The following is a 17,183-nucleotide window of genomic DNA, read 5'->3' as shown; positions in this document are numbered from 1 at the left end:
CAGATCACAGAACTCAAGCATATTTCATTTAATTGTATTTATTCTTCAAAAAAATGATCTTGCCAATAATATACAGCACTTAGAAATATCCAGATAGAGTGAGTAAGAACCAATGGATTGATTTTATTTTTGATTATTGCAGTATTTACTGATGTTACATTCCAGTTTACTGCCAATTTCAATTATTCTGACTATAAGAGGAGCTGCAGTGGAGTCAGTTGTGTTGCGTACATTGTGTACAATGCGGGCATTGATACATGTTGCTAGTAACATCTGGTGAGTTATGTTCCAAGCAGAACATACACATTACAGTTTTGTCCCTCAGAATACGATGGTTTAATTTCAAAACAATATAAATATGACAAATGGAATGAGATATACAAAAACATTAAAATATATTTGGTGCGTCTCAAACAAAGAAAATACAGTTATTTTTGGTGACGAATTAGTCCAATTTGGTTGAAATACATATGCATAAGAGACTAATTAGATCAGAACTGTGCTGATACATGTCATATACGTGAAAGTTAACTGATTTAAATCATTAAATAATTACAATACATGTTGTACACATGGACCTCCCAAGCACAACAACCATTTGTTTTATGCCATAGTTGTTCCTTAACAAAAGAGTTCACTTTTAAAGAAACATCAAATCTTACCATGACTCAAGCATTCCAGTACAAAGTTGGAAATCTGATATAAAATTAAATTAAAATAATTTAAAACAATTAGAAAAACAATGGCCATTAAAACAGTAATAATATATGGCATGCTACCACTTATTTATGATGTACCACATTTTTTGGTTCTTACAACTTATCAAATGCTAATTCTGTTTTCTTGTTTTGTGGACTATATGTAACCCGTACAAGTGTGGGCTGAAAGCAAAACTTCATAATGCAGACACAAAAAGGTATAAAGTCTAAGTATTAACTTCTCTATAAGTAGATCCAATTTGTAGTAACTGTATACTGACTATGGATGACATGCCATTATTGAAAACATTGTATGTTTCCTCAGCCATTGCAGTTTTGGAAAAAAAAAAATATATATATATACACATATATATATATATATATATACACATATATATATATTATATATATATATATATATAAAATCACAAGGTATATAGCTGTAATCTGAATAGCACTGTCACCCACCCGTTACTTCAAACCCCTTTAACCAGCTCTGCCTTTACAGCCCAACTGCAGCACAGTCAATCTGTATGGGAACAAACCCAAAAGCAAACGTGGGAAACACTCTTTAGCCGAGACGAAACAACAATGCAAGATCCAACAGAAATCACATATAAAACAAACTTTTACTTTTACTTTACATCTACTTTTATAAAGTTGGAAAAGTTTAGTTTAAAGTGTATTTAAATAAAGTAGATGGAATGGCAAAATAATAACCTAAAAGAGACATGCGAGACATGTTCCCCGTGTAGCTTTTCAAACAGGGCACGAAGTGCCATCACCGTTCCCTTCACACGCAAACTAACCGGGCCTCAGTGCTGTTGGCCATGACGTCACTCACTCCGTATTTAATGAAAATGTTGCGTCAGGAAACTACACGCCGTCTTTCCGAGCTGATGTCATCAGTGCGGGACCCTCCCTGCCCTGATTGAGCACCTGCGCGACAATTACCGCGACTCGCTGAGATTTGCGGCCACCACAGGAGAGCTCGACCCAGGGAGAGAGGCGCGGCGGGCTGAGCTCACCCCACAGACCCGCAGTCAGAGCCCCCGGTCCCTGTGGCCCCTGAGCCTCGCCATGAGGATCAGACCAAGTCCCGGGCGGGATCGGGCCTCTGATGGGGAGAGTTTCGGTGGCGGAGGAGAAGCTCAGAGCCACACTGCTTCAATTATTATTAGTTTTAACACAACAACGATATGAAGTAAATAAAATGAATGAAATTAAAATGAACACCAACGGTGACTTGCACTGTTAGTACGGAGCTGCGTACTAGCTACAACGGTACTGTCTAAGCCAGGCGGGCGACAGACGTGGGCCATGCTGCAATCCTGATAGCCACACCTGGGCTACTCTACAGAAGGACACCGAAGGACACAAATCCTGCCCTTAAAACCACACCCAACAGATGGAAAAGGCTACAGCATCACAACTTGATGCTCCTACAAATCCTGAAGCAACCTGATGGATATTATATCATCCATAACATAAGCAGAGACATGCATCCTGAAAACGTTGTACAGAAAAACTTTACGTTTCTTAAAGATTGCCACATATATTCATACAAAAGCCACTTAAAACACAATAATAATGGAAACAAAATGAAAACAATAATTTAAGACTTTGTTAATTAACTTGCTCAAAGAGGAAATAATATATTAAAAACACAAATCACAGACTAAACAATGTCAGGTTGCTTTTGTCAAGATCAGGCATGCAACCCAGTCTATGAAGGGGATGGAATGACACTGAACTATTTCTTCTGCCAGACCTTAAAATAAAACAATGTTTCAAATCGGCTGTGAATTAAATCACCTTGGCCTGTTACTGCATGTTTATGCACTTAGAGAAGAGGGTTATTTTGCAGTCAATTTTTATCATTTATTTCTTGCAAACGTTGAGTAAAAGTGGGCCATTTCATTTAACAAAGACCTTTATCGCAGTTTGAATAAATCAAGTTTGGAATTTGATACAATATAACATGTCTTTGTTGATTTTGGATGATGGTTAATTTCCTAAACCTTCTGGATAAGGTAATGTGGAATACAATCTTATATTCTGGTCTTGCTGTGGTCTTTACACAGTAGTGTTGACTGAAAAAGAAAAGTTCATCTGAGTCCAACCAAACTTTCAGAGTGAACAGTTGCTTCAAAAATAAGAAGTGACGTCTCATGAACCTGTGCTTCAATTGCTTCACAACATCAAAGCTTCTGAACACAATGGCAACAAGTATTCTTGTTACCCAAACCTCTATCAGACATAGCATGTTTATATTTTATTTATAAAATGGGAATTAATCTTCAGACATTATACCACTGAATAGCATTTACTTGGATGGGGCAGAAAAAACTAAACAAACAAAAAAGGGTAATTAATGTTTAGCTCAATAAGCATATTTAATATCTACTGTTGTAAATTGGCTCGTTTCAACTTGAAAGATGTATATACCTTGATGGTTTGTTCAAATCAGCAACTTAAAGTTTGATTAAAATAAAAGTATATTTTCTTGCATATGTAATTAATGGTTTTGTCCCAATACAACTTTCTTCTATCGAAAAAACTAAAGCTGACAAAACCAACAGCTTGACTCTGGATGGTTTTTTACACCTATAATGGTTGGCAGAACTGAATAGTAAAGGAAAAAATTGCATCATACAGAGCACTACGCATTTTATGACGGAGAAATTAAAAATCACATCTAAAGTTCAATGCCTTAAAATGAAGAAACTTTAATGAGTAGTTGTTTTGGGTTCACAAACGCATTGAAGGAGAAAACAGAGTAAACTAACATTCTCTGGTGCCATTTTTCAATCTTAATAGTTTACATGTTTCACTATTTCAGACAAATGCTAATAAATTCAATGTATTTGGAATCAAAGATCTTTGGTTCTCAGCACAGTGTATACGTACTGGGGAATAACATCAAAGCAAAGAGCTATGGGGGTTTTTAGACAGATGAAAACCCTCCAGGCGCTTCTTTAAAAAGTCTGTTTTGCTGTGGAAAAGCAGTTTGGAAGTGTAACCTGTATCTGGGGATCCTGTACTAGCTTTGCTCTTAACATTAACAAATAAAGGGGATCACATTTGGACCTGGAACTGTAAGATATCAAAGTTAATAGATTTAGCTACTTCTTACACAGCCTTTATATACATAGTGTGGAAGATAGACACAGTGTATAAAAACTCATGCTGGAGCTTATCGAAGCAGAGTGCAGAAAAGAGGCCCAGGAACAATCCAGGGAAGCACTTTGAAAGTTTCCATTCGACATTTTGTTTTGACTTCCCCCACAAACCATTTTCTCTGCAGTTTTTATGTGGTTTTAAAGCTCAGTTAATTATGTTGTTTATTGTTCTTCCATTGTGCCCCTGTGCATTTGTTCCCCCAGTTCCAAAATGCCTCAAGGTCAATGTCACCCGCACAAGCTACAACATGTTAATGTACTAATTCGATAGAACAGACCGTTTCAGTCCAGGTGCTTTAGCTTTTATCAGGCAAGATGAAGAAGAATGAAAAAACAAACAAGTTTAAAATAAGACTATTGTAAAATAATCCATCTCAGCAATGACTATTAAAACCAAGCTTTGCATTGGGTGCTCATAGCGAGAGAACAAAGTAAAATAAAAAAATATAGATTTTAACTGTACAAAAAAAAAAGTACCTATGGGTTGTCTCTGGATTTCTAAACATCTGCTACTTCCTTTGAGAAAGTCGACTGTGTCGTTTCATATACCGCAGCACGGTTATCAGAAGTGAGACAGGCCACATTGTGTTAATTACAATCCACCCAGCAGCTGGAGTAACTTAACCCTTGAGGGCTATGTTGTCTGTACTTTACGCTAGCAATTAAGTAAAATGAAAAAAATCCCACCACCAAGCCTCCATCTGAGGTTCCGTTCCCGTCAAAACCTGACCAGCAGCTTAAGAGACGTGAACTTTGACCACCTCTACATGCATTACGATCACACAAGTGCATTCGCTAATGAACCGAGCCAGCTGCTAAGACAACAACAACAAAGACAAGAGAGAACATTTTGCTCTGGCAATTGTACACCTAAATGCCATTTCCAAAGGTAACATTGGACTCCTGATTAATAATTTCTTTAACTTCCAGAGGCAGAGTGTCAAAAAGATGGTCTTCAACAATGAGGCCGTTTTTTCGGAGTAGTTGACACTGTCCCAGCTGTGGTGGGAGGCGATCTAAGCAATTCCCCTTCAGTTCCAGTTGTGTGAGCTGCACTAACTGGCCGATTTTCTCAGGGATTATGGTTAAGCAGTTGTGACCCAGAAGTAAGGTCTTGAGCTTTGTGCATTTGAACAGCTGCTTAGGCATGGCCTCCACCTTGTTTGCAGTGCAAGCGAAATGCTGGAGGTTTTGTAGAAAGCCTATTTCGGGTGGGATGATCGCAATGGAGTTGTGACTAACATCTAGGTATCTCAGTTTCTGGAGAGTGAAAAGGGGGGTGGGCAAGGTTTCCAGCTTGTTGTGTGAAAAGTAGAGCCATTCTATGTTTTTGACATGACTAATGGATAAAGGGATGCTGATGATTTTGTTATGCCAGAGTTTGAGGCACGTTAACCTCTTAAGATGCTGGAAACTTATGACTTCTTCTATTGTGCGAATGTTATTGGATTTCAGGTCTAGCCCCTGCAGATTGGTTAGACTAAAGATGGCGTGAGGGATTCTCTCAAGCTCACAATTTTGTAGCTCCAGCTCACCTAAGTTCATCATCTTCTTTAGGCTGTTAAGTACGAGTAGTTTTGTACCATCATTGTGCACGACCAGTTTGGTTAAATGCGGTGATAGATCTGTGATGTTTGTTGGGATCTTGGCAAGGTTACTCTTAAGATGCAGAATTTTGAGATGCCTCAGGTCTCGGAGAGACTCTAAGCCAATCATCTTGTTGTTCTCAGAGTTAAGATTTCCGACCAAGTATAGCTCCCTCAGGTTTCTCAGTAAATACACCCAGGAAGGGATCTCGGCAACGTCTGTAAACTTGACATGAAGGCACCGGAGGTGGTCACGGAGAAAACTGAAAGCCGTCTGCTCAACTTTGGCAGGACAGTGATAGAAATGCAGCTCCTGGAGGTTTGTCATTTGGGAGATCTTAGCCGTCAGCCTGGCCTCAGGAATCAGCTCCAGCTTTAGGATCTCCAGGTCCGTGAGGTCGAAGACAACGTCCGGGACCCCGGAGAGCATGAACAGGTGGAGCTCCAGTTTGTCCTGAGCGTTGCGAGTGACGTGCTGTCGCAATTTCTCATAGGTCCACTCGTGGTTCAGACTGATCTCTCTCAGCTTGTTCTCACTCACTTCAGAGAGGAAGACCCCAAACCGTTTGGAGTACAACTGATCATACTGGTCGACCATGTGCAAAAGGAAAGCAAAATCGTTCTTTACATCTGGAATGTCGCTGAAGCTGCTCTCTTCACGTACCTTCTCAAAGGAATATTCCTTCAGGGGTCGTCTGAACAGCCAAAATAGAGTGTATAAGCACACAAGGCCATACACACTAATGAGAGCAATGTAGCTAATGAGCAGCTTCCTCAGCATGTAGGCCATGTTATGAGTACACTCGAACTCAGTGTACCCAGTTAGGTGTGGAACATCTGGTATGCACACATGGTTGAAATTGATTTTAGCAACAAAATTTGAAGTGTAACACAAGATCAGAATGAACTTAAAGGTTTTAATTATGGTCTGAGCAACATAGAGCTTATAGATGAGGTCACTGTCTTCCACGTGGGCACGGAATTTCCTAACCTTCTCAAAGAGGGCTTTGGCCTGTTCCCCGTCCTTCTTGTCCAGGATGGTCATGCTCGGCACTTCAATGACGGGCTTCTCAGCAGAGAACTTGACGCCTGTTTTGGTCAGCATCGGGGTGGTTGGGCTGGGGCATCCTTCGTCACTGCTGGTGGAGACGTGCTTCGGCAGAGAGGCGGCACCTGTTAGTCTCTGCTTATTTTCCTCCGAGTCCTCGCAGGCCGTCTCAGACAGCGCCTTGGTGGTCCACGGGGACTCAAAACACTTCCCCAGAATAGACACAAAATGCTCAATTTTAGAACTAGTCTTTGGATATTTGAACCAGAAGTTGCTGCTGACCATGAGTACAATGGTGTGAATAAGAGCTAGGTATGGAAAGTACTTGGAGTACCAGGGCAAGGCCACGTGGTAGCACATCTGGTTGACAAAGACATACTGCTGAAAGTCTAAGTTCGTCTTGAGGCCTGTAGGCTCGGGCTGGCTGAACATTTTCTTCGCATCTACAGCAGGTAACTCTTCAGTGGTTAATGTGAGCTGCTTGCCAACCCCTCCACTGTCTGCACCTGTATCTGCCGGCAGTGACCTGGATTCTCCACTGGACTGCAAAACGGGAAGGCAAACAACTTGGTCTTTGGTTAGCTGCATTGTCCCAGCAAATATGGACACCATCAACATGACCACACCGAGATAGTCCATAAACACATCCCACCATGGTTTCAGTATGCGGTAGGTCGGCTGGATATCGTTGAGAGAAGCTACTTCGGTGAGGGTGAACATTCCTGCAAAAAAAGAAAAGAGAGGATGAGATATGCAGAATGTTGCCTTTAACCATCTAAAGACACCAGTGGAGCTTCAAACCCCAACAGAGTGCCGGAAAACAGCTAGTGAAATGTCATAGTTATGAGGTTATAGTGATGACCTCCATAGGCAGACTAGCCATCGGGCAATGCTGGCAAATGCCAGCGGGGCCAGTCCATTTTTTAGTTCGGTGGGCCGGTCGATTCCCATGTGGGCCGGTCGCCCTGTATAGATAACTGGACCGCACATCACCAACACAAACCCCCCCGCGGACCACACTTCGTCAGCACCCAGAACCACACTTCGGCAACGCCCCACCATCCACGGAGCGCAGTCTTCACCAGCCATCACCTCCCTGGGTAAAAGTCCAGGACCATTTTGTGGTCCCAGTCTGCCCATGATGACCACCAATTGCAACTGTAAGGGACTGTTCAATTGTACACATTCTTGGTTGGTGTTAAATGGACTGTGAAGTCACATAGAATAGAACTGGAACACTGATGCCGTTTCTCAGTTGCTCCCATTTATTTTTTCAATCCTGGCCTATAAATCTCCAGAGTTTCCAATCCCAACACTGTTCCAGTCCTAGTCTATGTGACATCACATTCAATAACATATAAGCAATAACAACAAAAAATGTTGGGGAGTCCTTTACACAACCATCGACTTTTCTTTCCCCTCCAGTGTCTTTCACCATCTTATCCATGATCCTTTCAATCTCCCTCATGATAAACGTAAAAGAAAAAGATCAAGTTGCAAGGATCACTGTCTTTGTTTAGCTCATCACAGCACTGAACACTGGGGCTTCGGAGAGTGAAGGCAGATGAGTGTGTGTGTTGAGCACTCTGCATATCCTCTCATGCCCCCAGAGGATCCAGAGCATATTAGATTAAATCGTACAGTGCTACGTTATTATCATGGAAAACAAATTACCATGCCATAAGGGAGAAGTTTATGGCCAAAGATATTGTTTTATAATATCTGCACATGCACTTTGTGTTACATTTCCCTGAAAGCACATGGTCAACAACAGGGTGTGCATATCATTTTACAAAGTCCTGGATGCTTCACAATACTTTCCTGTAACCGAGTCCTTTGCATTCAGATCATTTACAACAGACGAACCTTTTATATTGGAAATGCTTAAGATCTGCAGAGAGAACAGCTAGGACAAAAAAATACTCATTGTATTACAAGAGGAAGGGTGGGATTCATATGCAAGAGAAGACAAAAGTTTACTGCATGAGGAGATTAAATTGAAATACTAAATTCAAGTTCAAACACAGAAAAACACCCGCAAGCAACAGAACAAATATGCTTTTCCTGGAGACATCTGCACATGTGTTCTCTGCAGCCAGGTGGAATTAGGTTGTGATTCAGAGAAGATGCAAACTTTCTGAAGGTTCTACACTTGGAAAGTCCGATTGATTTTTCTATGTTCATTGACTTGAGGATTAGTTTAAGTGCTGGTGAATCAATACTCCAACCTCAAGATGCACTTAAATAAAAACAATAGTTATCTAGTTGTTGAAAGAAAAAAAAGCACTATTCCGATAACCGGAATGATAAGTTGTTGTTCGTTTTCTTATTATCATTATTAATTCTGGTTACGAAGTACTATTATTTACTTTTCATCACTGCAAATATACTTGGATTTTATTGTTTTTCTTGATCACGTGATGCGATTTTCAATCTGGGTAGAGTGGAATCAATCAAATTTCAGCTTTGCTCTTTGTGATTATGTTCCTAATGGGAATCTCTGGTCTTTAGGACCTTGGGCAAACCTGGTGGTGGCAGCTATTGTGGCTCTGGCTCCAAACCCATCCGGTGTGTGGTGGTGCCAAAATGGCTACTGCCACCAAATTTCCCCAAGGTCCCAAGATCTTGTTTCCACTTTCTATTTGTACTGCTCTATTGTGTATCATACAATGTGACAAAAATATGGGACTGCCCAACTGACACATATCTATATTTGTGTTGTCTGCTATGCCATGCCTGTTAGGCAACTGATAATTTCTGCTCGCAGCTATAATTATGGTTATTGTTATTATCATAATATTTTTTTTATTCTACAAAATAAAACATGTCTAGTTTATTTGAAGCCATGTGGAATACAAGTTGAAAGTTGTTTAAACACAGATATTTATTAACTTGAAAAATCAATTTCAAAAGCCAACAATGGCATCTCCCATTTTAAAACTATTGACACAAATTTATTTACGCAAACAGAAGACACTTTGTCTTGTTGTGTCCTGTCTGTGCCCTGACACATTATAATCTCTATTGATTCAGAGCACAGAGGGAGCTATTGATCCTTCAGGACTTGTTTTTTGTGTGTATGTTCTTAAATTAACATGCTCACATCATTCTCAATGATTATAAAGCAATATCTACTACATATCCTTTATTTTTAAGACTTTTAATTCTGTGGAAAAACACATATGTTAAGGCTTTTAATTACTAAACTGTTTCGATCACAGAATCTGCTAGCTATGTAATGCTAGACTGTAGCTTACCCCACTGACCTTATTTTGTCCATTGTACAGCTAAATTTAACAGCCTAAACCTTAAAAGAGAATGATGCAATTCCGAAAAAGCGTTTGCATAGCACTAAAGATGTACTAGCATAGATGAGAATTAAAACATACTGTGACTTGAAACAAATGCAATTTTACGGTTAGCCTTATACCAGGGAAATACAGAATGGATATTGACACATATATTGATTTTATCTCCCTTTTATTCCTGCAAATTTAGAAACAAAACTTCTGGCATGGATGCTATTATATCTAGCATAATTAAGAAGTCTTACCGAGCCATGAACTTCTGTAAGAACTGATGTGGTAATTTCTGCTCCCAAGCGCTTAGTAAAATTTATAACACCAACAGTGCTTTTTGACCCAGAGAACCCTCCATACCATTATATTCCAGCATATAATTAGCCTTATCTAACGTTACAAAAGTAACTGTAAACATCTGTGCTCAGCAACATTTAAAGCCACTTACAACTTGTAGGCCTTGGCCTTTTTCATCTACAGATATATCAGCTGTATAAAAGTAACCCCCCTCTTAAAAATAATAATAATAATAATATTCTAAATCCACATAAAAGATTGGTGTTGTTGGTATATATACTCAACTGATCTTCTTCACTATACCACCCTTACATAACTTGTCTGTGGCTGTAAGGACTTACAACATCCTGCTACTATTTCTAAACCCTGCCTAAGTAATGAAAGCCGTTGACAAGCTCTTTCGACATATCTAATTATGTTTCTTCATCCAATACTCAAGAACAGTGTGTACTACAGTCATCAAAATAACAAGGTGATAAAGGATCAAGCCAGCCTTTTCCCACACATTCATATTTTGAAATCCAGACATTGGGAAGGTTACAATCAAGATCTTGCAGTGTCCACCCCAAGAATGTAGAGAAGTCTCCATTTTGGGGTTCACAAAGCACACACACTTGTTCAAATGGAAAACCAAATATTTCCAAATGCAGCTGAGGTTTAATTGGTCATATTGCACTTATTGATTAATATCTATACAATCCCCGAATACTACGGATGTTGTGACTAACTAACTAATTATCATGTAAGAGTTTTGTTTTAATCACAAAGTCCTTTTATAATTTAGAAGTGGCAAGCCAGTTTAAAGTTAGACATTGGTGAGAAATGGAGCGTAGCTTAACTGAACACTGGGAATTGAGTTGCATAACCTGTAAACAAGTAGTCATAAAAATCTAGATTTCAACATTCAACTGGCAGTTACTGACTATTAATAATAATTATACAAAATGAAAAGATAATAAAGATAGTAGTAGCATCAGCAGAAGATGTGAACACAACATGCATTTCAAGCATGTGTGCTTCCAAAGTTTCATTTGCGTCCTTCCTCCCCAAGCCCTACAGTTTTGTCGTTTCGTATAAAACAGGAACATCTGTGTCTGTGCTCATTACATTAACCACTGACTAGTATGAACCGGCATGTAGGTTTAAAGAGACATGGTGTTCAAGACGCCCAGCATTGATATGCAATAAATCCCTATCAGCACTGCGACCAAGTGTCATACAGCTATACGCTATTTAATTACGCCAACTGACATGCCAGGGAAATTAGAAGTAACATGGAAACACAAAATGCAGTTCCCTATTACCCTTTTCACTTTGTGTTATGGATTGTTTCCTCTGCTAGATCTCCATTATCAATGTTCTCTTCTCTCCTGATATATTACCTACTGCACCAGCAGAAAACAATCAGATCTTCTGCCTCCGGCCTGAAGAACCAGTCCATTTGCAATTGTGAGAATAGTTTACTCCAACTACAAAACACCCAGGGTACACAGAGTGAATTCAATTAATTTCAGAAGAAAATACTAAAAGATACGATTATGTTCAGTAACTCTGGTTAAGGAGATAATAAAACAAGAAGCACAGAGAGACAAAAAAGAAACTGGATCGAAGCCACAGTGACAAAGGAAATTCCACATCCTGTTCCAATTTCAAGTAGATGAGACTTTAACTACATCATGTTTCACACAAAGGAAAGAAGGGGGGAAAAACAGAGAGAAAATGGGCACTGGGAGTTAAAAAGTAGATGCTGCTGTGATGGAAAACACTCATAGTTGTAAACTTAATGGAATAATGTTTATATTTCTTAAAGGTTTAGCTAATTCTTTGACTCATCATATTTAATTACATGGGATTAAAAAAAAAAATAGTTGTGCCGACTAACTATCAGAGTGGAATTATTGCTTAACACTGACCACACAGCAGTAAATCTAGAAATCAACTGAACAAACTATTATTAATGCAGTGATTCAAGTAAATCAATGCTACAGAGCAGTTTTACCACACTGCCCACTATACAAACAGACCTATCCATTCCTAATAGAGGGAACATTAAGTTGTGTAAATATTTTAAAATTAGAAGGAAAATCCAACAGCTGGTCTGGGTTTCCACACTCAAAACTACAAACAAACAACAAAAAAGGCTTATATTATTTTGTGTTTTGCTTTCACAACAGACTATGCAATTTGTATCTTTGTAACCAGACACTGGTAATGAACCTTTTTTGGTGCAATATAAAATGTCACAGCATGCAGCTCTGAATATCTAAATAATGTTAGGGAAAAACAACAAACACTCAAGCTAATGAAGCACACAGGCAGCATTTGCAGCTCACGAACAACAAATAAATTGCATATTTAAGCCTTAATGCACACCAGACTTTACAATGTGTAATTAAAACAACATCTGCTTCTCCATGTAAATCATACAAGTCTATACCATGCAGCCACTGCAGGCTGTGTCCGTGCATTTCATTATGGGATGTTGTCGTCTCCAGAAAGTACATTGAGGTTACTGGCATGCAGTCCTGTGTGTTTGCAGCAATACTTCCTAACATCTCTGTGATCCTCCTTACATAAGCTCCTCTGACTTAAACAAACTGTAATTAATAAACATGGCTGTAACAATGTCAGGATAAACCGCAAACCTTTTAGCGGAACACTTCATCTGTAAACAGAGGCCCAGAGAGTGTAAATACATCATTATTAAAAGATTAATATTACATGGTATTTATTAAGCAGTATATAGATGCCTTTTGCAATTCTAAGACCAGCTGATGTTCAAAATGAAATCTGTGCATTTGAGCCTCTTCTTTAAATACTGAAATCGTTTTGGATGTGAGCATTATTGTTTCAAGAAAACAATCCAGGATTGATGGGGCAGAAACAAACTCTTAGATGGTACAACAGCATGAGACGTTGAGTGAAGGAATTTCTAAATGTGACGCAGATGCCTGAAGCTCAGTTATAAATATTTCACAGTGTCATTAAAATAATCGAAGGTCCTGTTTCTGTGCTGGAGGTTGTCATCTATTCCCTTCACCGTATTTCTGCCTTTAAAAAGACTGAATCTTTCCTACAAACTATTTTTGCATACACGCCAGAATTTCCAGGAGATGCATCTTATTTATAAAAAGAAGAAGAAGAAACAAAATGTCATTTGTAAAACTAATGATCATATACATTCATTCTTTCTGGGAAGTTTCTTCAAATTTTTTTCCATCACATAAGTGCATACTGGTTAACTGATCCATTCCCTATGTACTGAGGTGTAAACAGAACTATACCTCCCGCTGTGGTAAAATGGTGCACCATGTCCTCAGGTCAACAGAGGACTTGACCAGCCAACGACAAACCATGACACCACATAAGTGATACAGTGAGAACAACACATTATTTCCCTACGAAATGCAAAGTTCTGTAGATGTAAAGCTTTTCGTAGAGGAGAAGAATGGCAGAAACCTGAAAAATATACAACATCTTTTAATGCAAGTATACTAATAAAAACGGTTTAATTTTCCGTATTTTCAAATAGAAACTGTGTTAAGGCTAAACTTAAACCTGTACTATCCTGTCCCACTGAAAAAGCAGATGACTTAAAAGTGAATCTGTCATTTTGTTCTTTATTTTTGTTCAAACCTGAATAGGACTGTTTGCAATAAAGTTACAAAAGGGTGAGGTTGACAATCATCAGCATATTACATGACGATTTTGAGCAGCAACAGCTTTTGGTAAATTATTTCCAAATTACTGCACAGTAAAGACAGTCATAAGCATGTGGGAAAATGCAATTTCGCCGAGAACTTGAAACGAGCCACGATCAGCACTTTCATTGTGGAAAAAAGCTTCCTGTTCAGCTCAAAGACACAATTGTCTTCCACTTGACTTTTTTTTCAATGAATACAGCAGATTTGCGTTACAAAAGAACACTGTAAGTTGATATTAACTACAAATATCAAACTGTTAAACACAGACGCCTTTTTCAAACCATTTCTATATCGATGGGATATATTCCAACATCCGATTGTGAAAAAATGCAGGAATTGTGAAAGAGAAATAACAATGATTCAGTTCAGGTACTGTGACCGCAGTACAGCAAAGGACAGTTTTTAAATTTCACTGAATAGATAAAGTGGCCTTAGTGACTGCTTCGATGCTTTTGCTAGTTAGCCAGAGAAATGCTGCATCATAACTCCTGAAGAGACACCAGCCTCTCTCACAATAATCGACCCTACGGTTTCAATTACTGTGAGATAAGCTGGTCTCTCTTCAGGGCATCTCACAGTGTGGCGAGACTGTTCCAGGGGCATTGTATAGGGGCTGCCTGGACCCACACCCCTCCGTTTCCTGCTGTGCCACTCAATTTCATAATATGGGGAAAACATTGTCTGTTTATGCAGCTTAGTTCATAACCTCTTATGTCTCACATAAGCCTCACAAAGGCAATTACCTACATCCTGTTGCCCCACTTAACCCCAATCTGGATCATTTTAAGAAAGTAGGCCATGAGCTCCAGCACTACAAGGCCATTTGTCAACATAAACTGTGCCAAAGACATGACAAAACTTGCATCCAGTAACAGAGCCAGCACTCAAGCAACGTTTAGTCAATTTCTTGTCATGACAACAAAACACGTGTGTCATGTCACTACTATGTCTTCCATTCAAATTCTTGAGTGTGGAGGCCTAATATTTTTTGGTTGCATTACAAAACCAATTACAGACACGTGACAAGTACAAAAATAAAAACCATCCTTTCTACTCTAATTCTGTTACGTAACTGGCTATCCATCAGCCCTGAATGGCTTAATGATTAGGGTTTGTTCTTCTGTTTACATATGAAAAGGCTCCCAATTAGCGGCCTGTCAAGACACACATTTTGGCATTCACAGCTCCCACAACAACATTCCCGGAGGCGTTCCTTATGGAAAAGGCAGGGCTTAGCTGAGCCGGCAACATTTTATTTTCATAGACTACGACTGCATATTGGTTACTGTAAATCTTTTTGTACTGTGAAGCTCATATTGAGAAAAGGAGGGAACGGTACTCTCCGATTCCACCCTGACCCGGTCACTCTCCCTGTATCGAGTCCTCCTGCGCCCATTCAAAACAAACCACCAACTATGTGTGCAGTAACTTCAGGAGAGGGAAAACGGGTTACTGGGCCCCACTGAGCTGTCCTGACATGTATGCATCCCACCAGGCCTCCACATACAAAGGGAATTACTAGTTTTGAGATTTCACCATCCTCCCCCAGCACTGTTTATTTCAGAAAGGTATACTTATACAAGATTCCCTTCCACTGAGCAACACAGAGCATGAATAACAATACACAATTTTGAATTATTACATTATATATCAAAATCTGATTCATGTAGCAACAACAAAAACATTACAGATTCAGATTTCATTCTGTGTTGTCATTATTTTATTAGCAAGCACCTTAATCCAGGACTACTTACAGTTTCCATGAGAGACATTTAAAAGCACTGCAGTGTCCACAGTATGCCTACAAGCTCGGTTTGTAAAGGGCTTATAGGTTATTTTTGGTGACAAGAAGGGCAGGCTTGTTGATCAGTTGACTATTCACAATTTGCGAGATGGAAAAAAAAAAGACCAAGCACTAGAATATTGTTCTTAGTGGTAACCAGTCAAGACTTTTTATTTTGCCGAAGAAAACTATGACCCCAAAAGAAGGCGCTTGAACTGAACTTTTTTTGGACGATTATGCAAGACGTCTGCACAGGAGGCACACAACCCTTTGTGCTCAGTGGCCTTTTGATTGGGCTGAGTTCCAATGCAGGTTATGGTACAAATACATGTCTATTTTCCCCAAAAAAGCAGTGTGTGTGTGGTATGAGCAGGGCGCACAGGACGTTTCTGGCGTTATGCAACCTCCTATTTGAACCAACTGTGAAGCCACGCTGCGGCAGCTGCAATATTTCGTCTGAGCAGAGCCGCATAGCAATAACCCTTCAATCAGCTGTAGTATCATGAAAATATGCATCGAGGACTCCTGAGCCTGCCCAAACACAAAACTGTATACTTACTGTCTCAGTGAGGACTGCAGAGATGACATGTGCCAGCTCTCCGTTTGTTTGGGCACAGAAAGCCTATCGCCGGTCCAACGGCAAGTCCTCCTGCTACAGTAACGCAGACACACACTGGCGGCTCACTGCTGGCAAAACAAAGCACCGAGATGGCTTGCATGGCAGATACAAAGTAACCGATCGCAACATCGTCATTTTGGGGGTGATTTTGTTTTACTGCAGAAGCATGCACGCCATTGTGACAGCAGCGGATCCAGTGTCGCGTCGCGTTAGCCGGGTCTGCATCGATCTCGGCAGCAGCCCGGGTGACACCGCAGCCCCCGATGCGTCTTGGTAATTATTACCGAGAGAGAGAGAGATCTGGTTGAAGTCTGCGGTTGTGGCGTGTAGGATCACAGCATCTGCCGAGTTGTGATACTCCAGAGGGTCGAGCCCATATTCCGGTTTTGGCTGGCAGCTGCCGACATGTCTGCCGGGTTTCCTACGAGCAGGCAACGTGCTGGAGAGGCGTCCCGGTCATGTGTGTGGAAGACGGGCTGGATCTGTTGCATCCAACCGCACAAGCGCTTCGTGCTTCCAGCGGTGTGGGAAAAACAAAACAAAAAAAGCAGTGAAACTGGGTTTAATTTTTCATTTGGATAGAGATCGCGGCGTGAATCAGCCCTCTTGAATGTGCGTCTGATACGGCCAGCTAACCAGTCTGGACCAGTTCTCAAAACACGTTGGCAGCAGTTCTTGTTCTTGCTTTCATGGAAGGGGTGGGGAAGCGAAAATCGTGCTGTCCTTGACCATTTTGGAGGTGAACTCCCTGTGACAGGTCTCGTCAAGGGGAATTTCACTAGCCTACAGGTGCAGTCTTGAAGAAAGGTGCCTTAAGGTGCTGGGTTTTGACACTGTTTAAAAGGGAAGTTAAGTGGGCGTTGCTAAAGTTTAGCATACAAAAAAAAAAAAAAGGGAGAAGGGCATGAAAATAGACACCTTGTTCAGAGATCATGATGGATAAGGGCAAAAACATCTCATATGCAAA

At 40.1% G+C, this 17,183-nt stretch overlaps 1 protein-coding gene across 2 annotated transcripts; it reads right to left on the bottom strand.

Annotated features, from left to right (window-relative positions):
- Positions 1-22: 22 nt before the first annotated feature.
- LOC136714451 (volume-regulated anion channel subunit LRRC8D) lies at positions 23-17,112 on the bottom strand. 2 transcript variants are annotated; one of them, XM_066691961.1, is made up of 2 exons: positions 16,157-17,112; positions 23-7,236 (listed from the first exon to the last, which is right to left on the bottom strand). In XM_066691961.1, the coding sequence occupies exon 2, from the start codon at positions 7,232-7,234 to the stop codon at positions 4,751-4,753; it is 2,484 nt and encodes an 827-aa protein (XP_066548058.1). In that variant the 5' UTR covers positions 7,235-7,236; positions 16,157-17,112; the 3' UTR covers positions 23-4,750. The 2 variants fall into 2 exon arrangements, with proteins under 2 accessions (XP_066548058.1, XP_066548059.1); XM_066691962.1 differs by lacking the exon at positions 16,157-17,112 and adding an exon at positions 10,068-10,400.
- Between the last annotated feature and the right edge of the window lie 71 nt (positions 17,113-17,183).

The sequence above is a fragment of the Amia ocellicauda genome, chromosome 19, assembly GCF_036373705.1.
Source record: "Amia ocellicauda isolate fAmiCal2 chromosome 19, fAmiCal2.hap1, whole genome shotgun sequence".
NCBI lineage: Eukaryota > Metazoa > Chordata > Actinopteri > Amiiformes > Amiidae > Amia > Amia ocellicauda.
Note: the sequence above shows the minus strand (reverse complement) of the source record. Positions and strands in the feature narration are given on the sequence as shown.